Raw genomic sequence first — 26,216 nt, 5'->3', positions numbered from 1 at the left:
GGCTTTTAAACACTAACTTTACTGTAAATATTGATTCTACTTTTTCTTCTTTTGAACTCACAGTGATCCTTCTTCATCACCCTTTGAATGCTTGTTTTACAGACATGAAGCACTATGCCCAGTTATATATATTTTTAACATGTTTGACTTATTCATGCTATAACTGGTAATTCCAATTTTTTAAAATTATGTATACAGTGTTCTATCTGCAGGCCAGAAGAGGGCACCAGATCTCATTATGAATGGTTGTGAGCCACCATGTGGTTGCTGGTAATTGAACTCAAGACCCCTGGGAGAGCAAGTAGTGCTTTTAACCTCTGGGCCATCTCTCCGATTTTTGCCTAATTTATGGAGAACTTTTGCAATATGGAATAAAAAATGCTTTATTGATATTTGCTGTTTTTGCTTGATCACATTTCCTGCCATTTAAGAAGGGACAAAATGTGTTTGAGGTTGTTTATGGTTTATTTTTTAAAATATATGTGTATGCATGTATGTCTCTGTGTGTATGTGCATGTTAGTGTAGCTGTGGAGGTGTTGGTTCCCCTGAAGCTGTAGGTATAGGCAGTTCTGAGCTGCCCAGCGTGGGTGACAGGAACCAATCCACACCCTCTGGAAAGAGCAGCAAGTACTTTTTAACTGCTGAACTGTCCCTGAAATTATTTGATCTGGCTCATGGGCCTGTTATCGTTCAACTAAAATTACTGGTTATGTATTGTAGGTTTTAGGCATTCAAGGTGCTTTCCTCCTTGCTGTATTGTCATCTTCTTTGACTTAGAAGCTATGGTATAGCAATTATGATTCTGTTGAGGTTTAGCTTTGCATTGTGTGAGCTCTGAGCATGTGTGGTGAAGAGCTGGTGGAGAGCCTTGGCTATCAGTCAGCATTTATTTCCTTCCTTTCTTTCATGTTCTGTCCACTAACTTAAAATGTGGAAGGGTCTCTTTCTGTAAGAATTCCAGAAGAAAGTATTCTGCCAGAGTGTTATCACTGAGGATGTTTTGATCTGAGCTCAGTTAAGTGCTTGCTACACAAGCATGAGATTATGAGTTCAGTCCCCAGAGTCCATGTAAAAAGCTGGGTGTGGTGGCGCATTCTTGAAATCCCAGCACTGGAGTGGTGGGGACAGATTCCTGGGCTTGCTAGCTTATTAGCAAGTTCCAGGCCAGTGGAATCTGTTTCAAAAAAACAAAAACAAAACAAAAACCCCTGAGTAGGACTGGAGAGCTTGCTCAGTGATTAAGAACACTTAACTACTCTTACAGAGAATGTCCTGAGTTTAGTTTTTGGCACCCATACAGCCCACAACTGCCTGTAACTCCAGCTCCAGGGTATCTGATAGTTTCAGCACCGTTGGTCATGCGTATTCATCGTCATTTACCTTATACACACATGTGCACCATTAAAAATAAATGTTGGGTGCTGCAGTGATGGCTCAACAGAGTACTTACTGGTTTAACTCACAGCATCCACATGGTGGCTCACATTTATAACTCAAGTTCCAGGGTATCTGATGCCATCTTTGGGCCTCAGTGGCCTGAAGGCACACAAATGATACACGGACCTATATACAAAGCAAAACATACATATACATTAAGTTAAAATTAAAAAGAAAACCTGTAAAAACCACCAGTGGGTGTGAGCACACACACACACACACACACACACACACACACACACACACACATATTAACATGAAAGAGGAATCACAGAGTAAGGCTTCCTACAAAGGCAGAATTGAATCAGGTCTGAGGACCCAGATAGAGAGGCCTTTGTTACTGGGTGGAGAGGAAGAAGAATGGTACACACTGGTAAACTGAGGTAGTACCCGGCTAATAGTGCCGCCTCTTGAGAGACGGTGTTAAATGGTACTCCTTTATTTTATGGTCCTCTGAAGATCATGTGCCATCATTACATTTTCTGCCCATAGCGCCTTTTCTGTTATGAAATAATGCAGTCCTGACAAAGTGTTGCCCATAGTCATAATGGATAATAAAACAAGCATCTGTGTTCCCCTTGACTCACGTAACACAGAGACACCAATGGTGCTCCTCCTGGTATCTTTTCTCTTTCCTAGCTGTGATTTTAAACTCTCTCCCTTCCTTTGCTTATGCTTTTTGTTTTCTTAGATTTGATCATTTTATTTTGTGTGATTATTTTGCCTACATATAGGTATGTGTACCACATGTGTGCTTGTTGGTGTCTTTGGATGTCAGAATATTGAATCCCTTGGAATTGGAAATCTGGATGGTTGTGAACCATGAGGGTGCTAGGAATTCTGCAAGAGTAACAAGTGCTCCTAACCACATGCCATCTCTAACCCTACTTTTTTTGTTTTGTTTGGTTTTTTGAGACAGGGTTTCTCTGTGTAGTCTTGGCTGTCCTGTCCTGCTTTGTAGACCAGGCTGGCCTTGAACTCCCAGAGATCCCCTGCCTCTGCCTCTCTGAGTGCTGGGATTACAGGTGTGCACCACCATACCTGGCTCACACATGAAACCTTAAAAGAAAAAAATATTGCCTCTTTAATTTTAATAGGATGTAATGTCTTGTTACAGTGCTACAGGTAATGACTTACGCATTTCCGTATAGCTGCTGCGGTTCTTACGTTGTTGCTACTGGCATTTACATATTTCTCACCATATTGTACATGGTTGACAGTTGCTGTTCTCCTGTGTAATACTGTATTATTTTTATAGTGCATTTGAGTGGTGAATGATATCGACTAAGGAAGCTAATGGCTTAGTGTTCTTAAAACCCATAGATGTCCGTAACTTAAGTGCTGTAAGGTAGGGCAGGATTAGAGTTGTGGTGGTACCTGTCTGTAATCAGCACTAGGGAGGCAGGGGCAGGTCTACAAAGCTAGTCTGGGGCAGCAAATGCTACACAGAGAAACCCTGTCTTGGAAAAAAAAAGAATTAGAGTGTGGATTTCTCTTTTTATTGTTTTAAAAATTATTTTGTTACTTGTGTATATGTGTGTGTGTGTGTGTGTAGGCCAGATGACAACTTGCTGGAGTTAGTTCTGTCTTCTGTCATGTGGGTCCTAGGGATTAAATTCAAGTCTTCAGTTTGGCGGCAAGAACCTTTACTCCTTAACCACCTCACTGACCCAGAGCTCTGGTTTTCAACATAAAACTGAAGCCAAGCATGATGGTATATCTAAAGATGCGCTTGAGGGATTGAGGCAGGGGAATCACAGTTTAGTCTAGCCTGGAATACATAATGAGTTTTAATCCAGCCTGAGGTACAGTGTGAGCCTGTCTTAAAATAAACAAAAGTTCCAGCATTAAATTGCTTTATATAACTTTATATAACTTGTAAACACTTTTTCTTAAGTATCTGGGTTTTTTTTTTTAAGATTAATTTATTATTTATATAGTATTCTGCCTGCATGTATGCCTGTGCCAGATCTCATTATAGATGGTTATGACCTATCATGTGGTTGCTGGGAATTGAACTCAAGACCTTTGGAAGAACAGCTAGTGGCGGAGCATGGTGGTGTATACCTGTAATCCCAGAGGCAGAGGCAGGCAGATTACTAAGAGTTCAAGGCCGGCCAGACAGACAGACAGACAGAGAAATTCTGTCTTGAAAAAAAACCAAAAACAAACCAAAACAGCAAACAAACAAACAAAAAGAACAGCCAGTGCTCTTAACCTCCGAGCTGTTTCTCCAGCCCCATTAAATGCTTTTCTAACTTTTAGAGTTCTGTCTCCTTTATTTTAATGTGTGTGGCACACACACACGCATGTATACGGGTGTCTGTGGAGACCAGAAGGGGATGTTAGATTATCTACAGCTGGAGTCATGGGTGACTTGGGAGTTGGGGACTGAGGTCCCCTGGAAGAGCGGCTTGCACTCTTAACCACAAGCCATCTCTCCAGTCCTTTAGCAACTTAAGGCACACTTACTATTTATTCTGAGACATCTGCTGATTTGCTGTTTTTCAATTCTGTCTGTTAGGAAGCAGTGGAAAAGTATGAAGAAGTACTTCATAATTTGGAATTTGCCAAGGAGCTTCAGAAAACCTTTTCTGTACTAAGCCAAGATGTGAGTATGTTTTCATTACCTACCTTACCTGTGACCTTGAAGAAAACGCCGCTACCTAAAAATAGTGTTTGCTTGTCACCCATCTGATGCCATGCTGATGCTGTACTGGAGAAGCCTCACTAACTGCCTAGGATGTCTACGAGCTCACTGCATTGTCCAGGCACACCTGGGATTTGTGATTCTTATTCCTCAGCCGCCTGAGTGTGCACCACTGTGTGCAACTTTAGGCTATTTTTAATTTTTTGCTAAATTTATTTAGGTTTGTTCTACTATTAGTAGATTTTTTTTCACACCTCTTTTTGTTTAGATGGGTGGAAATATATTTGTGTAATACTTAAAGTTTTCCATCTTATCAAAGCCGCTCTGTCCTATTTTAGCTTTTACTTAGTTTTTATGCCCATGGCTGTTCACTCCTTCTCCTGTTTTTGGACTGATTTTATGTGTGTGCGGGGTTTTGCCTGAAGGCGTGTTACATGCACCATGCTCACGCCTGGTGCCCACACAGGTCAGAGGAGTTTCTCAGGGTCCTGGAACTGAGTTACAGATGGTTGCGCTCTGCCAGGTGAGCGCTGGGAGTTGAACCAGGTCTACTTCAAGAGCAGTATTTGCTCTTAACCACTGAGCCATCTCTTCTGTCCAAGATTTAAATCTTTCTTAAAACAGTACTAGATGCTAGGTGTCTGTGTAGTGCCATTAGAGTTTTTCAACAGCATAGTTGGAGATACAGTAGCCCCGTGGGATAGGTATGGGATCTGAGGCTTATTACAAATGGAATTAACTAAAAATAGCGACCAGTAAGTGGTAGAGCCAGTGTATGCCTTTGAGTTCTATGATCCCTTGAAAGATGGATTCTTTTTCCTAGGGCTGTTCTACCATGGTGATCTAGAGATAGCACCCGCCTTGGCAAGTTTAGTGATTCCATGAAAGCATTTTTACTGTTTGCATATGCTTTAGATCTCTCTCTTTCTGTGTGCCTCCTCACCTCCTCTCTCCTTCCCTCCCTTCCTTCCTCTCCTTCCTTCCCATCATCTTCCTCTCTCCCTCCCCCTTTTGAATCAGGATCTAACTATTTAGTACTGGCTGGTCTGAAACTCACAATGTAACCAGGCTGGCCTAGAACTCAAGATCTGCCTGCCTCTGCTTTTCAAGTGTTGATTAAAGGCATGCATCACCATGCCTGGCCACTGCTTTAGATTTCTTTCTCCTTGTGATGTGATAGTAGTCTAGAGCTTGCCCCTCTCCCCTTTTCAGTATTTTTAGATAATTTTATGTGTATGAGTATTCTGTCTGTATGTGTGTCTATGTGTACCATATGCATATCTGATGCCTGAGGAGGTTCAAGATTCCCTGGAACTGGAGTCAAGGATGATTGTGAGCCACCATGTGGGTGCTGGGCACTAAACCTAGGGTCCTCTTCTCTTAACTGCTGAGTCATCCTTCTAGCCCTGGGCTTGCCCTCTGGAGTCAAGCCCTCCGGGTGTTTGCTAGTCATTTCCTGTTCCTTTTTCTGGTAAGTTTTGGACTACTATTAAATTGTTTTCGTTGTTGTCACTTTTATAAGTTGTGAAACATTTTTTTTCTTTTGTGCGCAGTCTAACTACATTCTCCTTAATTTCTTGGGGTGATTTCTATCTCTTGGCAAGAATCCATTATCCTAAGTCATGGTTTAGAAAATAAACTTTGATTAAGTATTGATGATCAAATTGTTTATTTTTTGTGTTCTCCTTTCTAAACTGATCAACTAAGCAGAAGAGAAAGGTCTAAGGTCTTCCTAGTTTCTACATGGGTAAGGAGAAGAAGCTGTTAGTTGCTTTTCATGACATCTAATCAGGAGCTAGTGGACTTTGTTGAATTGATTGATTTAACAGATGTTTGAGCTCCTCTTATATATCAGTCTCTGCTGGGTAGTCTCTTTCATCGTGGATGCAGAAAAATAAAAGCTAGCTAGGGGCTGGAGTATAGTTCACTGGTGGTCAGAACACTTGCCTAGCCATGTGCATGGCCCTGGGTTTGATTCCTAGCACTGCCAGAAAGTAATAAACTGATAAATGAATTACACACATCACTATTTGATGTGACATATACTTTGCTGGAGGACTTTCCAGTTGGCATAAACCCACAAAACACCTAGTTTAATTTTTGAAAATAGGCTAAAGGGAAATTTGAAGTGATGATGTGGTGTGTATGTATTTATTTCTTTGTGTTTTATGTATGTGCACGTGTGAGGAGACCCAATGCTGACTTTGGGTTCTTTTCTTTGATTATTCTCTACTTTATTGAGTTAGGGTCTCAGTTGAATCCAGAGGTTGCCTATCAGCCAGCCTAGTAGCCAGTTTCATCAGGGATTCCGTCTCTGGCTCCTGAATGCTGGTGTTAGAGGCAGCCGCAATGGCTGCCTGGCTTTTATGTGGATCGTGGGGATTGGAATGGAATTCTAAGTTCTCCTCACGCTTGTGCTTATCCACGGAGCCATCTCCCCAGCTCTTTGAAACACAGCCCTGAAGTCATTTCTGGTAATTGTTTGCTTTTCTTATATATACTAAGCTAAAATGTCTTGGAGAGTGAAAGTGCCATTTCTGTTTTTCCTCCCTCAGGCAGAAACACAAAACTTGTAGCTCTGGGAAGTGTGACTGTACAGTCCATGTCCAGATCTCAGAAAAAGCCTTACTGATCCTTTGCTGTCTTCAGGGCACATCCTTGTTGACACAAAATCTTCCCATTGTCTTCTTTCTCTGCTAGTAAACAAATTTAGTAAGTTGTTTCCATACCCTTAGAAAGGAATGAACTGGATATTTTTTTTTCTTTTTAATCCTTTAATCTCAGTTTGTTAGGATTTATGAACATCTTTTTAAAATTTCCTTTTTGTTTTGTTTTCTTTCTTTATACTTCTCTCTTTTTCTTTTTTCCTTTCCTCTGTCTTGCTGTGTAGACAGGGTTTTTTTGGGATGTCTCATGTGACCAGGCTATACTCAAATTTGTGATCTTATCTTAGCCCTTCAGTACTGAGGTCTTAGGCATGCACCACCGTGCCTATCTGGATAGATCTTACAGACTCTAAGATGTTTATACTCATATCAATAACCAATTTATAGAGAGTTTTTTCTTTTTTTGCTATTTAGTTTTAAAAACTAACTGGTATTATAGAAACATAATCATAAAAGCTGTGTAGGAAACTGTTTTCTTAGTAGAAACAGGTAGACTATTGTTTTGTTTCTTAGTGGAAACAGGTAACTATTGTTTTGTTTGTTTTTTGTTTTTTTTTTTGAGATAGGGTTTCTCTGTGTAGGTTTGTCCTGGAATTCGCCCTGTAGACTAGACTGACCTCAAACTCAAAGAAATCTGCCTCTGTCTCTCAAGTGTTGAGATTAGAGGCGTGCACCACCACCTAGCTAATTATTATTATTTTTGAGATAGGGTCTCACTATGTAGCCCAGGCTGCCCTGAACTCATAACAGTCTACCTTCCTGTGCCTCCTGAGTACTAGGATTCAAAGCATGTGTTATCATGCCTGGCAATATACTTTTTATTTAAATGGTATGCCACCTTGCTTATATAACATGCTAACCTTCAAGATATAGTTATGAACTTTAACATAGATTCAGGTGCATAATTCGTGCACAGAAATTATCTCAGGGGAACTTAAAACTTAAGTTGCATCAACTTTTTAATATCTTTTGTTTTGTTTTTTGTTTTTGTGACAGGGTTTTTCTGGATAGCCTTGGCTGTCCTGGAACTCATTTTGTAGACTGGGCTGGCCTCATGGAGAACTACCTGCTTCTGCCTCCCTGGGATTAAAGGCATGCACTATAGACACACATTCACATATATATTTATACACACACACACACACACACACACACACATAGTCACTTTAATATAGCTCCATCCAGACTGATAGAAACAAATTGTTACTAAAAATGAATCGTGTGTAAGGCCCTGTGTTTAATACCCAATAACACAAGCTGTATACCCCTCGGGCTTCCTCTGCCTTACCCCTAGCTAAGGTGCTAATGGCAGTTGATGGCTGCTGAGGGAGGCAAGTCACTTTTCTTTGGGAAGTGAAGCCATTGGCAGCACTGCCTACGCTGCTTCACCACACACGCGCAGATGGCCAGCACTAACTGGACTTTGTGGGTTTTAAAGAAAGGGGTTTAAAACAGGTTGGGATTGTAGATATGTTGGGGTGAGTGGTTGGATGGGGTGAGCTAGCTAGAGGGAAGGATTAGGGGATGGATATGACCAAGGTTTGTTATGTCATATATGTATGGAATTAAAAAAAAAATAGAATACGTAATTCAATTAAAAAAATTTAATGATGGAAGCAGGGGACATGACACATTTGCTATGGGTATTTTAAAGAAAAGCTTGAGTTTCTTGCCCCAAATGTCTAGGGTCAGAAGTTTTTTGTTTTTGGAATAATTAATTATGCATATAAAATGAACTATCTTGGAAATGAGAGATACTTCTAAATATGCAATTCATTTAACAGCCTAAGGGTAATCTATGCAGTACCATTAGTGTGCTTCTGTATTTATGTTTGCTTATCTTGCATGTGTGTGTTGGGTGGCGATGGTATATACATGCCACAGCATGAGTAGAACTCAGGGACATTTGTGCTTCTAGTATATGAAGCCCAGAAGAGACCTCAGGTAGTCAGGCTTGGAGGCAAGTGCCTTTAGCCACGGAGTCATTGCCCTAACCCACTCTGCCTACGTTTTTGACTGTGACCCATCACAGAGGGGTTAAATGTGGACTTTTCACATTTTGTGTTTTCACATTGGTACTCAATTTCAGATTTTAGATTTTTGAGTTGAGTACTGAACATACATTAGAAGACATTTTGTGTCTATCAGATTTCAGTTCTGTATACTTCAGTCAGTCTTTGGTTGTTACAAACTGAACATTTCAGTTTAAATAATTTTCTTCGGGAAATGAAAAAAAAAATAAACCCAAATTAAAGTAAAACATTCTTTTCATTCTTTTTAAAGAATAGTTGCTCCAAAAAGATTTGATGAACACAAATAAGAATTTTGTTGTTGTTTTGTCCATGATTGAAGATGACCTTGAATTCCTGATGTTCCTGCATTCACCGCCATACCTCAGCTCTGAGATTAGTGTGCACATATATGATGGTTCTCTGGTGTATTTGAGATACTAGGTGTAACTTGGAGGTGAGAGCAAGTAGTTTCAACTCTGTGTATTGAAACTGTATGTTGGTTATATGAATAATAAACTAGCTTATTACTCAGTGACAAGGAAATGGATTCTATGTAGCCCTGGCTATCCTGGACCCCACTTTGTAGACCAGGCTGTGCTTGAACTCATAGAAACCTACCTGCCTTTGCTTCCCAAGTACTGGGATAAAAAGCATGTGTCACCACACCCAGCCTTTGTTCAGTTTTTCGGTTGTGAAATGTATCATCTGATCCTAGCTATTTGTGGTTAGATTTTGTTATATGTGAGTTGCTCCGTGGGTGGTTGAGATGTGAGCCTGCATTTGTCTTCACAGCTACTGAAAGCGCAGAAGAAGGCCCAGAGAAGGGAGCACATGCTAAAACTCGAGGCTGAGAAAAAAAAGCTCCGCACCGTACTTCATACTCAGTATGTATTGCAGAGCTTGACCCGAGAACATGTACAAGAAGACTTCAAAGGGGGCTTGAACGGTGCACTGTGTTTGCCTTCCAAAGAACTTGACCGCCTCATTAAATTCTCAAAACTAGCCTGCCCTGAGAGAAATGAAAGTCTGAGGTAAGTCAGTCTGTAAAGATTTTCCTGAAATAATAGAATTGGTAACACTTGTAGCTTTTCTGTTACAGGTAGGGTTAATTCCTAATTTACTAAGAAAATCTTAATTTGACTCAGTATGAAAAACTTAGATATGTTTGATAGATTGTTCAGAAATTCAATAAATTTGAATGTTTTTATTAGCTTTGTCTTTAGTGTAACACTGATTCTAAAAATGTTGCTTGGCTAGGTGTGGTGAGACTAAAAAACAAGCAAACAAACAAAAAAAAAACCTTGATTTTTTTTTTTTTTATATATATATATTTTTTTCTGTACATTGGTGTTTTGTCTGCATGTGTAAGGGGGTTGTGTCCCCTGGAACAGGAGTTATAGACAGTTGTGAGCTGCCATGTGGATGCTGGGAATTGAACCTGGGTCCTTTGGAAGAGCAGACTGTGCTCTTAACTCCTAACCCATCTCTCCAGCCCCTCTTGATCATTGTTTTACCTCTGTGCAGATATTAACTGTGATGCTAGTTACAAATGAACTAATAATTTAAAACTGCAAAATTTAGGTTACCTACTGTGTCCTTCCATGGTTAACCACTATTTTTTGTATTGGAATAAATCACCTAACAGACAGATGTTTATGCCTTTGCTTTCTTAAATGTGGATTGGTCCAACTTTTTGTTATCTGTGAAAGCAGAACCAAGAAGAGTTCAGCTGTTACGAAAAATTAGCCTGGTGTCAGGAAGAAGCTGGATAAAACTCATTTTACCCTAGAGGGCTGCATGTCTTACTCCATGCTCATGCTCTCTCTGCTCCATTGCCACCTATTTGTTGCTTGTTGGTTGCTTCCTTCTCAGTTTGGGTTGGTCCAGGAAATGAAAATCAGCTACCCTCTATAAAGTGACCTTAAATGAAGCTTTAAATGTTTCCGTTTCATTTTTATTTCTGAGATATATATTTGATGATAACTGATAATACTGCACTAGCAGCTTAAACTCTTGGTCTGTTCCTTAATTGTTGTATTTGGTAAAATCTTTTTTATTTATTTAAGGAACACATTTACTTTTAATAACTATTCATAAGGTAAATATTTTCTTCCAAACAGTAAAGGATAAAATTATCATATTTACATATCTTGACTGTTGGTGGGTTGTATTTCATGCATTGTGCTGCTCTTCATGTGTATGTGTGTCTAAAGCCACTTTGTTCTGCTGCTGCTTTTCCTTGTCAGTGTTGAAGACCAGATGGAGCAGTCATCCTTGTACTTTTGGGACCTTTTGGAAGGTAGTGAGAAAGCAGTGGTAGGAACGACATGTGAGTTCTCTCTACCCTGGACTTAGGCAGCAAAGAGTAAACGTTTTGTCTACAATTTAGTATGACTGGGGGTCTAAACTGTGTCCATCAGAACCTACGTGTTTGACAATGCTGTATTCATTGGAAGAATGAACCATTTATTTATGTTAAAAGAATCTACATTCCTACATTCCTGTTCACAAAAAAGAAACTAACAAAATTTTGAAATGACAGCCAATATGATTTGGGAGCAGATGCACTAGTTCTGGCTTCAGTACTAGCATAATCAGTTTCCTGTTCTGAATAGTGACACATGTTCTATTTGAGAACTTTAATCCCTACATTGTTACTCTGAGGCTTACTTAGTAGGTCATTGTCGGTAAGAATTGAAAGTGGTTCAGCTCTACTGTTTGTTGGACAGTCAAACGACCACTTCAAATGGCCAGATGTGAAATATGAAGTAGATAGCTTAGGATCTTAAATTCTCTAAAGTTAATAAACATTTTTGTTATTAGTTAATTTCTTCCTGCTTAGAAAATAGTCGAGTGTGGGGCTTGGTGTAGTGAAGTGCTGGATGTGTATCCGTGAACCCGGAGCTAGATCCCCTAGTCTCTGTGTTTACATAAATAAATAAATAAAGGGCTGGCTCTGCAGTGGCTGAAATCCCATTGCTGGGGAGATGAAGGAAGGAGGGTCTCCGGCTTGCTGCCCAGCCAGTCTAGCTGAATCAACAAGCTCCAAGTTTAATGAGAGAGTGATTGAAAAAGACCCTGATGTTCACCGACAGCCTCCTTAGGCATGTGCCCATGCAGTCACACACAAATACACATGCTTACAGAAAAAATACCCATGTATGTAGAACGATCAAGATTTACAACTCATTTTTGATGTAGGCATGGTGGAATGCATCTCTAGTCCCAATCAGTCAGGAGGCTGAGGTCAGAAAGCTGTTTGAGCCTGGGTATTCAAGGCCATCCTGAGAAGCATGATGAATCCTGTCTTAGAAAAACAACAACAACAACAACAAAAACAGAAAAACAAAGAAAGAAGTGGTTTGGAAGAGAGTTTGGTACTTCCTTGTAAAATTAAGTGTATATTTATCATATAGCCAAACAGTTGCATGTCTAGAACCCAAGATAAATGAAACCATGTGCTCACCTTAAGTTTCTGTATATCATGTTTATACTATTTAATCATAGTAATTTTCAACCGGAGTCAGTATAGATGTATAGCAGTAAATTGATAAACAAAATATGGTATATTTAACTAGTAGATCCTTAGCAATTAAGAAAAGAAATGGCTGGGTATGGTGGTTCACGCCTGTAATCTCAACACTTGGGAGGTGGGGGATCCTTACAGTTTGAGGCCAGCCTGATGTACATAGTGAGTTTTAAGCCAGCTTGAGGTACATAGTGAGAGCTTAAGAACAAACAGTAACAACAAAAAACTATTATTAATACATACGAGAGCATGGGAGAATCTCAAACATGCTTAGTGAAAAATTATGCTTAGTGAAAGAAGCCAGCTAGTATGTGAGTATATATTGTATGATTTCATTTATATGAAATTCTCAAAAGGATAGTAGTTGTCAGGGGCCTTGAGGGATGTGGTGGGTGATAAAAATGCTTTGAAATTGTGGCTCTGTTGGTGGTAGCATGGTTGTATCTGTTAGAGCTATTCATTTGAAGTGAAAATTGTTGTTTGCATGTAATACCTCAAAGCTGACTAAAGTATAGCCATGGTGGCATGCCTATAATCCCAGTATTCAGGAAACTGAGGCAGGAGAATTGCTGTGAGTTTGAGGCTGGCCTGGGTTACAGGGTGAGACCCTGTTTCAAAAAAACAAAAAGGCTGATTAAAAAAAAGAATCAGTGTTATAATACTGATTATAATTAATATTACAATTAATTACAATTAATATTAGACACAGACCAAGTAGGGATCCTCTGTCTGGTTTGGATTGGGTTTTATTGGGCATTTAAAATAAAATATATACAACTTTGACATTATTTTTATGTTAAAAAAAAACTATCTAGTGCCAGTATGTTAGGAGTGACATGCAGTGAATAATGAGTGAAATATATATATATTTCATATATACGCATATATGTATGGTTTTTTGAGGGAGGGTTTCTCTGTTAGCCCTGGTTGTCCTGATACTTGCTCTGTATATGAGGCTGGCCTTGAAATCACAGAGATCCATCTGTTTCTGCCTCCCAAGTGCTAGGACTGAGGGTGTATGCCACCGCTACCTGCCTTTGAGTGAAATGCTAATGAAGGAATTTTGTAATTTAAGAATACATAAGATCTGGTGGCTCAAGCCTGTAACCCCAGTCCTTGGGGGGCTAAAGTAGAAGAATAACCAGTTTGAGACTGCCTGGACTATTTAGTGAGACCCAGTCGCCAATAACTAACCAAATAGAACAACAACAAAACCAGAAGTGTCCAGGATAAGGTTTCCTATTGGTTATGATTGAGGAACTAAGTTTTATTTCTGCAAATCCAGAGTAGTGGCTAGTTACAATATGTTGGTGGCAGATGGGAAAAATGTCTCGGCTCAGGGAATATATGCCATCTCAAGCTCTTTGATAAGGTTCTTTGACTTTTAGTCATTCTTCAAATAGTGAAAATAGAGACCCAGAGAAACTTAAGTGATTTGTTAAATATCTTGCCTTTATTGTTTTGAATTGATTCAGTGTGACATATAAAGATGAATTACTCTTCTGTTTTCCTAGAACAGACAGTTTGTAGTATGATGTCATTCCCTGCTCCCTCCCCTCATCCACTCTTGTAATGATTAACTATAAGCAGAAAATCATTGAGATTCTTATTCTCCATAATTTTCAATGAACTCTTAGTTAATGTGCTAACTAAGTCTTAATTACACTTTCTTAGACAAACATGTGAAAGATCTGCTATCTAAATTGCTGAACTCAGGCTACTTTGAAAGTATCCCAGTTCTTAGAAATTCTAAGGAAAAAGAGGAAGAAATGATAATGCAAACAGAAAAGAAAAAACAGTTACTGAAGACTAAGACTGAGTTCATCAAAGAGCCAGGTTTGTTGTAATCTTTGAAATTCTTTAGCTTGCCTTTTTTGAGACAGGGTATAACTATGTAGCCCAAGTTGGCTGGCTGGTTTTGGATAATTGTCCTGCCTCTATCTTCTGAGTGCTGGAATTAATAGGTTTGTACCAGGACTCCTGTTTTGTTTTTTTTTTTGTTTGTTTGTTTGTTTGTTTTTGAATTTTTGCTTGGCATACAAAGCAAATGTTACACTGATATTTTCATACATATATATCATTATTTTTATTCCTAATAACTCTTGTGCTCCCTCTTGGTAGTGCCTTTCTGCTGTCATGACATATATTCTATTATAGAAGTTGCATCTCTTACTGCACTGTAAAACCATCATTTTGAAATGATTTAGATTATATTTTGTTTTGAGAGAAAACATTAGGTTAAAACAAAACATTTGTAAAATCTGAATGAACCTCTTTGTTAAACTGTAATAAGATCATTACATTTATAGTACAGTTTAAATGTAAGTCATAGTAGAAAACAATATTTTGTAGAAGAATGTAAATTTGGGTTTAGTTATTAATTTAGGGGAAAAGAAACAAAATTAGGGTTTGGGGATTTAGCTCAGTGGTAGAGCTGGATATGGTGGTGCATGCCTGTAGCCCCAGCACTCAGGAGGCAGAGGCAGGCTGATCTCTGTGGGTTTGAGGCCAGCCTGTCTATAAGATGACCTCTAGGACAGCCTGGGCTGTGAAACAGAGAGACCCTGTCTACAAATGAACAAACAAAAAGGAAGAAAGAAAATGAAATGTGTTGCTTGATTAGCTCTTTGCTTCCTTTTTCTCTTTAAAAATACAAAATTGGTTTTTTTTGGCAGGATCTCATGTAGCCCAAGGGGCCTTAAATTTACTGTATAATTTAGGATGATCCTGAACTTTTTATCCTCCTGCCTCTGCTTCCCTAGTACTAGAATTCAAAGCTTGTCTAGTTCATGTTGTATTAGGAATAGTATCCAGGAACCCAGTGCTTTGTGCCTGCTAGGCCCAACGACGACCTAAGCTGCACCCCGAGTCCTCCCTCCCCTTAGCACCCAGTCCAAGGCTCTGTGTCTACCTTCCTTGGCTTTCCTGGCCACAGTGGTTTGGCAGCGGCCGCTTTAAGCTGAGATTAATGATTTATCCTTGGAAACTTAACTGTAATTGCAGTTTTAATAAGGCTATTTTTGGGTAGATCGCCATAGTTGAGGCCAGCCTGATATACAGAGAGTTCTAGGACAGCCAGGGCTATAGAGAAACCTTGTCTTGGGGTTGGGGATTTAGCTCAGTGGTAGAGTGCTTGCCTAGCAAGTGCAAGGCCCTGGAGTCGGTCCTCAGCTCTGGAAAAAAAAAGAGAGAGATAGAGATAGCAGAGAAACCTTTTCTCGAAAAACAACAAAACAAACAAAAAGCAGACAAAATATTTTTAACTGGATATCATTGTCCACCCTTGAATCCTAGCACTTAGGAGACTGAGGCAGGAATATTGAGAGTTTGCAGCCAGGCTGCACCACCAGAGTGAGACCCTGTACTCAAAGAAATGAATTTTGTAGTGGAACTTTACTTCAGTAAAGATCTCGTAGAAGAAAGTCTAGCTTTTGTTACAGTTATCCTTAGAACCATTTTCTTTTTCCTTTTCTTTTTGTGCTAGAGATCAAACCCCAGGCCTTTTGTATATGCTGTGCAGGTTCTCTGTCACAGAGCTACAAAACCCAGGCCCTCTGCATTCCTCCGACAAATAAGCAGTAGTTGAAATAGTCCTGCTATGGATTGATTCAATGGTATTAATTCTCTCTCTAGTCTTCTGAGTCCTTTGAAATTTACTGCTAGAATGAATTACAGCTATAGCCAGGTTAAAAACTTATAATTTATATTTATCTTCCCAGAATCTCTTATGGAAGTTGTACAGCCAGAGATACAACCACAGGAGGTAAGAAGTAATCATGGCTTTGTGAGGTTGTTTTTAACTTTCATCTGTTACTTATGGTTTAGAGTCTGAGGCTTAGGCAGACTCTGAATCCTGCCTTTCAGTTCATTAGCTTAATGTCTGGCTGGATTGTTTATTTTATCTACTAGTGAAGAGGACAACATCTGTGTTATTGGCGGAGCTAAAGGGGCTGGTCTGGCATGCAGTAATTTCTTCAGCATTAGCTATTGTATTTTAAACTCTTACGTTAGGCCTTAAAGATATATAAAATTTTGTTATCAGAATTTACATTGGTAGTAGAAAAGAGGGTTTATTATTTTAAAGTGACATTGAAATTTGTGGAAGCTGAAAGAATCAGAACCAGATGTATAATATAATATAATATAATATAATATAATATAATATAATATAATATAATATAATATAATATAATATAATATATATGAGCAAATTAGAGAAAAATCTGGGAATTGAGGAGACATACAGCTAGACAGTATAACTTTAATTGAACTATCCTGGCTGTGACTTTTGAAGGACAGTGTAGACATGTGAAAAGAGCCTCAGGCTGGCAGACAGAATTACCTTGGTAAAGGGACTACATAAAATGATTGTGGTACCATGTCATGTAGTTTCTTCTAGTCTTAAATGGGTCACCGATTTCTACTTTATTATTATTTACAATTCATTCACTTCGTATCCTGGCTGTAGCCCCCTTCCTCCCTTTTCCTCCTCTATCCCCTCCCCTAGTCCACTGACAGGGGAGGTCCTCCTCCCCTACTATCTGACCCTAGCCTATCAGGTCTCATCAGGACTGCCTGGATCCTCTTCCCCTCTTCCCCTGGGGCTGGCAAGATTGCCCCACCAGAAGGAGGTGATCAAAGAGCAGGCATTCGAATTCATGTCAGAGACAGCCCCTGCTCCTCTTACTGGGACCCGACATGGAGACTTGATCTGCCTATGGGCCACATCTGAGTAATTTAACTTAACATTTCTGTTAGTTGCGGAGAAAGAGTAGATACAAAAATAAGACTGTTTCTTCAAGTAGGTTAAGGACGAGTTTCATGAGAGACTGATGGCCATAGGAATACTTATAGAGCTGAACATTACATTCAAAGTAATTGCATTACATTCTGCATTTTAAGACTGAAGCACATTGTCTATTTCTTTGGCTTAGTTTCTTAACAGACACTACATGACAGAAGTAAATTATTCAAGAAAACAAGAAAATGAGGAACGCTTGTGGGAAGCAGATTATGCTAGAAAACCCAGTCTCCTCAAATGCTGGAATAAGCTTTCAGAAGCAGATGCTCAAGGGAAGAAGCAGGAGTCCTCAGAGCCCTGGGAATCTTCTCTTAAGTCCCATGAGGTGTCGAAGCCTGTGGTTTCCTCAGAACAGGGGAAGCTCAGGTCAGCCCTCCAGGAAGAGCAGAAGCAGCAGATTTCTGTGACACCTGTCAATCAGTGGAAGCCAGGAACCCTGAAGTCCAAAGTGAGCATCCCTCAGGAAGAGCAGAACATGCGGGATCTGCCAAAGCCATGGGTAGTTCAGCCACAGAAAGAGCAGGAGGATCCAAAGAAGCTTCCCCCTGGATCCTGGGCTGCATCTGTGCAGAGTGAACAGAGCAGCAGCAGATCCGGGACTGCTCCTGTGTGTAGAGAAGAGGCTTCATTGGAGCCTGGAACTCCAGTATCCTGGGAAAACAGCCCTGAGAACCAGGAGCCTGCCTTAGGTGTGCAGTCACAGATCTGTCTAAAGTCCTGGGGAGCAGCTTCAGCAGGACTCTTGCCAAGTGACCAGGTCCCGCCCAGGAAGTTAAATGTAGAACCCAAAGATGTGAGTCAATTTCTTGTCCATCTCATTCTGTTTTGATGGTCTCTCTCAGGATTGGGGTTTATATATGGAGTCATCCTTGGATTTGATCTTTGCTAGTGTTGCTTGTTCCCAAATTATAAATTACTTACTATTGCTCATGAGGCAAACATGTCATCACTTTGTTTGCTAGATACAGTTCCCAAGGCTTTCTACCTGGCCTAGTCGTTGTCCTTTAAATTACCTTTAATTAATTTTTTAGCCAGGAGCTTTCTGATCAAGCCTTTGATCATCTAATAGTGTGAGATCAAAGCATTGATTTTTGAGAGATCAAAGCATTGCATTTTATACATAAACTACCTCTTAATGCTGCTTTATAGAAAGAGAATTTTAGAGTTACTTGCTTTTTTTTTTTGAATCAGGGTTTCTATATATAATAGCCCTGGCTGTCCTAGAACTTGCTTTGTAGATCAGGCTAGCCTTGAACTTATAGAGATCTGCCAGCCTCGCTTCCAGACTGGTGAGATTAAAGGCATATGCCACCTCACCTGAGTTTTATTTTTTATTTTGATACCAAATCTAATTATACAGCTCTGACTAGTTTGTAATATAGAGACTAGTCTGACCTTAAAACTAATAGAAATCTACCTCCCTCTGCCTCTTACGTACTGGGATTGGAGGCATGTACCACCATTCTTGGTTTTTCTCCTTTTCTTTTCATTGTCTTCCTCTTCAAGTCCTAGTTTGTTTGTTTGTTTTCTCTCATTTTCTTCTCTTCAAGTGCTAATGTTTTTATCTTATTTCTGCCCATGTAGAAATTTGGGTATCCAAGTGAGTTTCCTAGTAATGGGAACAGGGACTTTCTCTGACATGAACTCAGTGGCTGGCTCTCTGATCACCTCCCCCTGAGGGGGGAGCAGCCTTACCAGGCCACAGAGGAGGACAATGTAGCCAGTCCTGTTGAGACCTGATAGGTTAGGGTCAGATGGAAGGGAAGGAGGACCTCCCCTTTCAGTGGACTTGGAGAGGGGCTTGGGAGGAGATGAGGGAGGGAAAGTAGGATTGGGAGGGGCCGAGGGAGGGGGCTACAGTGGGGATACAAAGTAAATAAACTGTAATTAATATAAAAATAAAATTTAAAAATATACTGGAATGAATTAAAAAAAAAAAGAAATTTGGCAGCCATACCTTGCTAATCTCCACATCTAATATTAATTGTATGATTGTTGTATTTGAGAAGCATATTAAAATCCCAGTTTAGCTGTTTAAGACAAAACAAAATAGCAAAACTCTAATTTGAGAGTTGAGGCCAGCCTGCTCTACATGTAGCAAGTTCCTGCCACACCAGTTAATGCTACATAGTGAGAATCTGTCTTAAAAATAATTCCCTCCACAAAAAAAAAAAAACAACAACACCAAAACACCCAAAACAAATGGAAAACAAAACAAAGCAAAATACTACAACCCCCCTAATTTGCAACTCCACTAGGTATTTGAACCTTTACCATTGATCTCATGCTATTTGTTGGATGATATTAAAAGCCAAGAATGGTTGTAAAGGTCCAAACATTCTGAGTTTGCTTTCATGGCACAGGAACATTACATTGAGGTTTTAGGCTCTTTAACTAAGAGGACACCCACTCCTCTGTGTACAGCTGATCTCAGCTATAAGGAATATGTCTAATGGCTAGAGATGGCTCAGTGGTTAAGAGCACTCATTGGCTGCTCTTCCAGAGGAGACTGGAGTTTGATTCCCAGCATCTTCATGGCAGCTTACAACACATGTAACTTCAGTTCTGGGTATCTGATGCCTTCTAGCCTTCTGCAGGCACCAAGCATATGCATGATACACATACAAAACAGACAAAACACCTATATACATTTAAAAAGAACTGTAAATAGTTAATTAAGGTAAATTCAAGATGTCTAGCAATTTATCATGAGAGCTCATAAATAGCAGAAGCATTCAAGAATATACTTTTTAATTAAATATAATAAAATACTATAAAAGTAACTTTTATTTTCCCTATGTAATTGTCTCAGAGGCTTACAGCCTGCTCCTGCTAACCTAGGCCTAGTCCTGGAAGCTTCTAGCCTCTGTACACTCCAATCTAGGCCTAGAATTAGGCCTAGAATGTTTTCAGCCTCTGAGACTTACTGCTGAGTAAACTCACCCTTTCTAGTTCTTTCTGAATTCTGACTGGCTGGTTCAACTCGGCTATTCTGGCTCAAATATCTCTCCAAGCTGACTCATTCAATCTGGCTTCTCTTTCTACTTCTGACTAAATTGCTCTGCTTGGCCTCATACTAACTTTGGCAATCTGTTCTGATCTTCTGGCTCCTCATTTTCTGGCTCATTTTGTCTTCACGTGTATCTAGCTTGTTCTCTCTTCAACCTCTCTCTGTAAAACTGCCTCTGAATTCCATGAACTCAACTCCATTGCACTGCCTCTCGACACACCTGCTCACCTGAACTGGCAGAATAGCACTGACTGGAACTCTGAGATCTGCAAGTCTGTCTCCTGAGTGCTGGCATTAAAGGCATGCACTACCATGCTTGGACTTAAGCTTTTCTTTACCTGAAACTTGTTCTGTACCAGGCTGGCCTTGAACTCAGAGATCTGCTTGCCTCTGTCTCCTGGATTTAAGGCTTGGTGTGTTCTAGCTGGACCCCACAGACCTAGGTTGTTGGATATGGTCTCTTGCCATGTTCTGGATTAAAATTCTACAAAGTACTTCCTCAAGTCTCTTGTGTGTGAATATTTTAAGGTCTCTGAAATCATATGCATCTTAAGTAATTTTTGCCTTGATGAGAAACATATCATCGGTATGTGTCACACTCTAGCTTCTTGTCTTGGAGAACAGATGGTAATAACTATATAATGACACACTTTTAAGGAAGTTTCTTTATTCTGGGCTGCTTTATGTTTTAGAAAGATATTCATTAAAGTTGTTTTGAAAGGGGAAAATTGAAATTAATTAGCAAATGGATTTATATGAAAGCTCTTACTGTGATAAATCAAATGAAAGAATATTCCATTTTATTTTTTGAAGATGTGCTAGTAATGTAATTTTCCTGATGAGTTGCACACATGGGGTTTGTCTTGTAGGTGCCTAAGCCCGTGCCTCAGCCTGTAGACTCTTCCTCTGCCTTTCCAAAGGATCCAGTATTGAGGAAAGAAAAGCTGAAGGACCTCATGTCCCAGATTCAAGGAACTTGTAACTTTATGCAAGTATGAGCTGCTTTATTTTAGTTTTTGTTTTGATTTTAGAGTATTTTTCATTCTTTGACAATTTTGTACATGTACAGTGTATCTTGATCATATCTAGTTCAAATTCCCCCTTCACATAGTTCCTTGTAGCCCCAATACTTCCTAGTCCTTCCTTCATATTCTCATATTCTCCTTCCTTCCTTCCTTCCTTCCTTCCTTCCTTCCTTCCTTCCTTCCTTCCTTCCTCCCTCCCTCCCTCCCTCCCTCCCTCCCTCCCTCCTTTCCTCCCTCCCTCCTTTCCTCCCTCCCTCCTTCTTTCTCCTTCTGCATGTGTGTGAGTGTGAGCCCATTTACCGGTTTCCCAGAGCACAGGCAGTCTACCTACAGCCACAGCCCTGAAGAACAATGATGCATGTCCCATCTCCTGTGTGTGTCTTCTCCTCCCCTCACGACTCCAGCAGCTACCTATCAATTGCTGATAGCTCTTCAGCAGGGTTAGAGCTTCACGAGTTCCCTGTCTCATCCGTGCTGGAATGAGGCGGGTTTAGACTTCTGTAGGTCACCATAGCTTCTGTGAGTTTTAGATGCAAGAGCTGTGTCATGTTCAGAAAAGAACACTTCACGGCCGTCCTCCCTGTCCTCTGGGTCTTACACTCTCTGTGCTCTTTGGGGTATTCCTGGAGCTTTGAAGAAGTTGATTTAAATGTCCCATTTAGAGCTGAGCATTCAACAACAGTCACTCTAAACACTTTGACCAGTTTTGAGTTTCTGCATTGACTGTGGACCACTGCAGTAAAGCTCCTCTGACCAAGGCTGAAAGTAGCACTAATCCGTGGGTATAAATAATTATTTAGAAGGCAATTTGGTACCAAATCCATTCATCAAAACAGTAGTAAGTTCTCTGTCTAGGGTCTCTGTTTCCTACAACCCTGTCATGGATATATGACAAGGGTTTACAGTATCAGGAATGAATTCCTTCCTGTGGAATGGCATACAATTCAGTCAGAAAATGTTTAGGTACTCACATAACTTTCATGCCACACATTTTGCTTATGAAAGCATTTTCCCCACTGAGACAGGGTTTCTCTTGTAGCCTTGGCTGTCCTGGACTTGCTTTGTAGACCAGATTGGCCTCGAACTCAGAGATCCATCTGCCTCTGCCTCCCTAAGTACTAGGAATAAAAGCATGTGCCCCCACCTCCCGGCTCAACCTATGAGTAATTTGTCAAATGAATCTTAAGTGATATTTGTGGGATTAGTAATGTGTATATGAAACGTTGTCGTGGAACTGTTAAGAATCTAGATCCTCTTGTGCAAAATGGTGCCCTGGTTCTGCACTTTCCTGGTTGCTGGGGTTAAAGGCATGTACCACCAATCCATCACGAAAGGCTGTGCTTAATTAAACTGTGTCACATAGACTCTTAGTGCTATATTACTGAGGCCTGACTACTCAAGTAAACAAAGTAAATGCAAATAAAGGAGATGCGTCTTGAGCTTTGGATTTAGGTCTGGGTGTAAACACCAGTCCTATTTCGTGCCAGCTGTATAAATCCAGTCAAATTCTTTAACTTCCAGCCGTCTATGCAAAGTGAAAGATAACTTGATTATCTTTCATTTTATTTCAAGATAAGTGAAAGAACTAAGATGCTTTCTGCAAATTTCTAGCTTAAGTAAGCACAATGTGGGAGGCTTTCTTGAGAGAACTCCAGTATATAGATATGAGAAGAGAACAGTTTCTCATCATAAAATGTTTCTCAGAATGAACCAATAAGTAGTTGACAAAAATAAATAGACCTTTCTTTTGGTTAGGTACAATAAAAGTTCAAACTAGACTAAATTTAAAACGAACATTTTGGAGCTGGGTGCAGTGGTGCTCACCTATAATCCCAGTACTCAGGGAGGCAAAGGCAAGAGGATCACTGTGAGTTCAAGGCCAGCCTGGTCTACAAAGCAGGACAGGACAGCCAAGGCTACACAGAGAAACCCTGTCTTGAAAAACAAAACAAAACAAACAAATAAAAGGGGGTGGGGAGACTCAGATCAGGCATGCTTATCTAAGTTGGATCTTAGAATCATGTTCTAGTTTTAATGCTTGACCCAATCATGAGGTTTCTCAGTAACTTGGGTTTAGTTTTGATTTTTTAATTTCTTTTTTTTTAAAATATTTATATGCATTGGTGTTTTGCCTGCATGCATGTCTATGTGAGGGTGTCAAATCCCTAGGAACTGGAATAGTTAGACTGTTGTGAGCTGCCGTGTGGGTGCTAAGAGCAGCCAGTGCTTTTAACCACTCAGCCATCTCACCAGCCCAGACTTTAATGTATTACATAAGAGTAATTTGTTAATATCACAAGGTAGGAATTAGCTAGGTGTCTGCAGCTTCAGCTAGCACCTTTAGTAATAACTATAGTCAATACAGTGACATACCTAATTACTTTAAAGAATCACCTGTGTTCTCACTATTTAAATTCTCATCTTTAGGAGTCTGTTCTAGACTTTGACAAACCCTCAAGTGCAATTGCATCGTCACAGCTGCCTTCAGCTTCTCCAGGTAACCCACTAGGAGCATAATAATTCTAAAGACTTAAAACAGAGTTGGAGCTAACAGCTATTTGTTTTCTGAATCTTTCACTCCAGGTAGCTTAAATAGTTATATTTTAGTTGTATCCATCAGTCAGTAGTTACATAGGGATAAATTATCATTAGAACATAAGTCTCCTTCAGTAGCATGCTTACATTTGTTAGAGAAAAGTCCTCAGATGAGCAGGTACACATGCGTGATAGCAATTTCCCATGTTCTTCCTGGGATTGTGATTTTGGAACAGAACCTACTTGACCTTTGTACTGTAAATCTAGTGTGGATGCTCTTGGGTCCTAGCTGACCAGAGTACCTCAATCTTTAGAACAGTGAATACCATGGTAACTAATCTAAAGCTGGTGTGATGCTTCAAAGCTGAGGCCTCTGCCTCCATGGTAATTTCTTTTAGGCTGAGAATGATGTGCAGACTCTGATTAAGATTGAACACCTGCTGAAGACTGATGCTGTAATGGAGTGACTGATATTAATGACAGAAAACAAACTGACAACTCTAACTGTAACAGGCACGTTGATCTGTATAACCACAGGGGAGATCTGAGCCAACACATGGTCAGCTAAGACTTATGATGCAGATGAGAGGTGTGTCTGTTAGTGACTACTCACAGCGGCATTGTTTTCTCTGCCACATTGTTATCCCCAGTAATTTTTTAAAAGCCATAGTTTCCTTTTGGAAGCTTTGGAATTCTACCTTTACCCACATAATCTTAAAATATCACCATGTACCGAAACACATGGAGCATTTCTAAGTAGTGTCCAGTCTGCTATCTTCAGAGTTGTAATAGGAACCTGTTACTTCCAGCTGACACTTGCTTTGTTAAGATTTAACCTTGTCTTGTCAAGTTGACTTTTAACTTTTCTGTGTTAACTTTTCTCCTCTCCCCTTAATTGTTTGGTTTATTTTAGTTTCTACAGGATCTGCAGAACAAAACTTGTCCAATCAAAGTGATTTTCTTCAAGAGCCATTACAGGTAAGTTCTGGATTAATTTGCTTTACACTTTTCTTTGCTTCAGGTGGAAGACTTCTTACTTTGGCAAGAGAAATCAGACTTACTCCGATGTGCCTGATAGAAATTTTTTTTCTCTTAGTTTTTATCTTAGACCTACTAGAAGAGTATTCTGTGTGTGTTGTTGTTATTTTGTTACTTAATGTAGCCCACACTGACCTTGAACTCACTTTGTAGGGCCCTCTCGTCTCAGGAGTGCTGGAATCCTGGCCTGTGCTAGCATGCCCAATAGCATCTGTGCTTTTAATAACCTTCCAGGTGTGTCTGCATACTTACATTCAGAGCTCCTGTCTCAGATACCAGGCTTACTCACCTACTTGAAGCTGCTTCTGGTGACTCTCCTTGAAGTGGTGATCTGGAGGCCACAGTGACCGCAACTCTCAAATGGGTGCTAACGTGAAGATTTTGTTGTGAAGTAAACTGGTGTCTCCCCACTGCGGTGTTGCACACTGAAAGATTCTAGCTCCTGTGGTTGTCTTCTAGGCGAGTGCTTTGCCACTGAGCTACATCTGCAAACCCCATGGTCATTTTGTTTGTATTTTGAGCCAGGGTGGTCCTGAATTTGTGATCTCCTGTCTTATTCTTCTAGCCCTGGGGCAATAGGTACATTACACTGCACTGGCTTTCTGTCTTTTCAGCTCAACTACTAAGGACAAAGAAGGATTAATTTAGAAACTGTGGGGGTCTCCTTGTACACAAGTATAGCCCACAACAACCACTCCCATTTATGATGGGTAGTTGGCTTATTACTTTAATTCAAAGTACTGAAAAAAAAAACATACTTTAGAATACTCATAATTTCAATATTTTGGTTAGATCTAAATTGTGTATATTTAATATGTAAAATGTTCTAAAGTATTAAAAAAAATTCCCCTGAACTTTTTTTAGGGAGTGATGGTGAGATGGACAGGGTCTGACAATGTATGTATTTTCTGAGACAAGGTCTTATGTAACAGTAGCTCAGACTGCCTGGAACTCACTATGTAGTTGAGGAGAACCTTGAACTCTTAGTCCTCTTGACTCCACCTCCCTAGTGCTGGGATTATAGGTGTGTGCTATCACACTTGGCCCTGTAACCTTTTCTTAAACTTGACCCTCTGCCTCTCCTAACTTAGGAACACACTGTGAAGATCCCTGTAGCAGTTTATGGAAACATAACAACCACTCATTGATTTCTGGTTCGCCTGTGATATTACTGGAGCTACTGAGAACCACAAGTATTGGGCTCGAGGGTCAGCACTGAGCTCTCACTACTGCTAGTCTTTAGGTGTCTCTTACATTCCCATACCTGTTTGTGCCATAGGTTTCCTCCAAAACTTTGGTATTTTAGTGTTAAGTTGTCATAGCCTTAGTCTCCTTTGTGCTTGTCCTAGTTTTTATTTTTTTATTTATTTTTTTTTAAAGATTTATTTATTTATTATGTATACAGTATTCTGCCTGAATGTATGTGTGCAAGCCAGAAGAGGGTACCAAATCTCATTGTAGATGGTTGTGAGCCACCATGTGGTTGCCGGGAATTGAACTCAGGACCTCTGG

General features: G+C 39.9%; 1 protein-coding gene across 12 annotated transcripts in view; it reads left to right on the top strand.

Moving 5' to 3' along the window:
• Window positions 1-26,216, top strand: part of Caprin2 (caprin family member 2) — a 48,957-nt gene that overhangs the window by 5,777 nt on the left and 16,964 nt on the right. For 6 of the 12 annotated variants that reach the window (XM_021636452.2, XM_021636460.2, XM_021636455.2 and 3 more), the window contains 9 exons: window positions 3,963-4,049; window positions 9,559-9,797; window positions 11,013-11,095; window positions 13,970-14,131; window positions 16,015-16,058; window positions 17,230-17,889; window positions 20,976-21,098; window positions 23,559-23,628; window positions 24,580-24,644. In XM_021636452.2, coding sequence (XP_021492127.1) covers window positions 3,963-4,049; window positions 9,559-9,797; window positions 11,013-11,095; window positions 13,970-14,131; window positions 16,015-16,058; window positions 17,230-17,889; window positions 20,976-21,098; window positions 23,559-23,628; window positions 24,580-24,644 — 1,533 coding nt within the window. Of the gene's footprint in view, window positions 1-1,853; window positions 1,859-2,216; window positions 2,450-3,962; window positions 4,050-9,558; window positions 9,798-11,012; window positions 11,096-13,969; window positions 14,132-16,014; window positions 16,059-17,229; window positions 17,890-20,975; window positions 21,099-23,558; window positions 23,629-24,579; window positions 24,645-26,216 lie in introns of those variants that run through there. The other 6 variants (XM_060384538.1, XM_021636458.2, XM_060384539.1 and 3 more) reach the window with 6 other exon arrangements.

Source organism: Meriones unguiculatus, chromosome 5, assembly GCF_030254825.1.
Source record: "Meriones unguiculatus strain TT.TT164.6M chromosome 5, Bangor_MerUng_6.1, whole genome shotgun sequence".
NCBI classification, from domain to species: Eukaryota; Metazoa; Chordata; class Mammalia; order Rodentia; family Muridae; genus Meriones; species Meriones unguiculatus.
The sequence above is the reverse complement of the archived record's forward strand: the minus strand, read 5'-3'. Positions and strand labels throughout refer to the sequence as shown.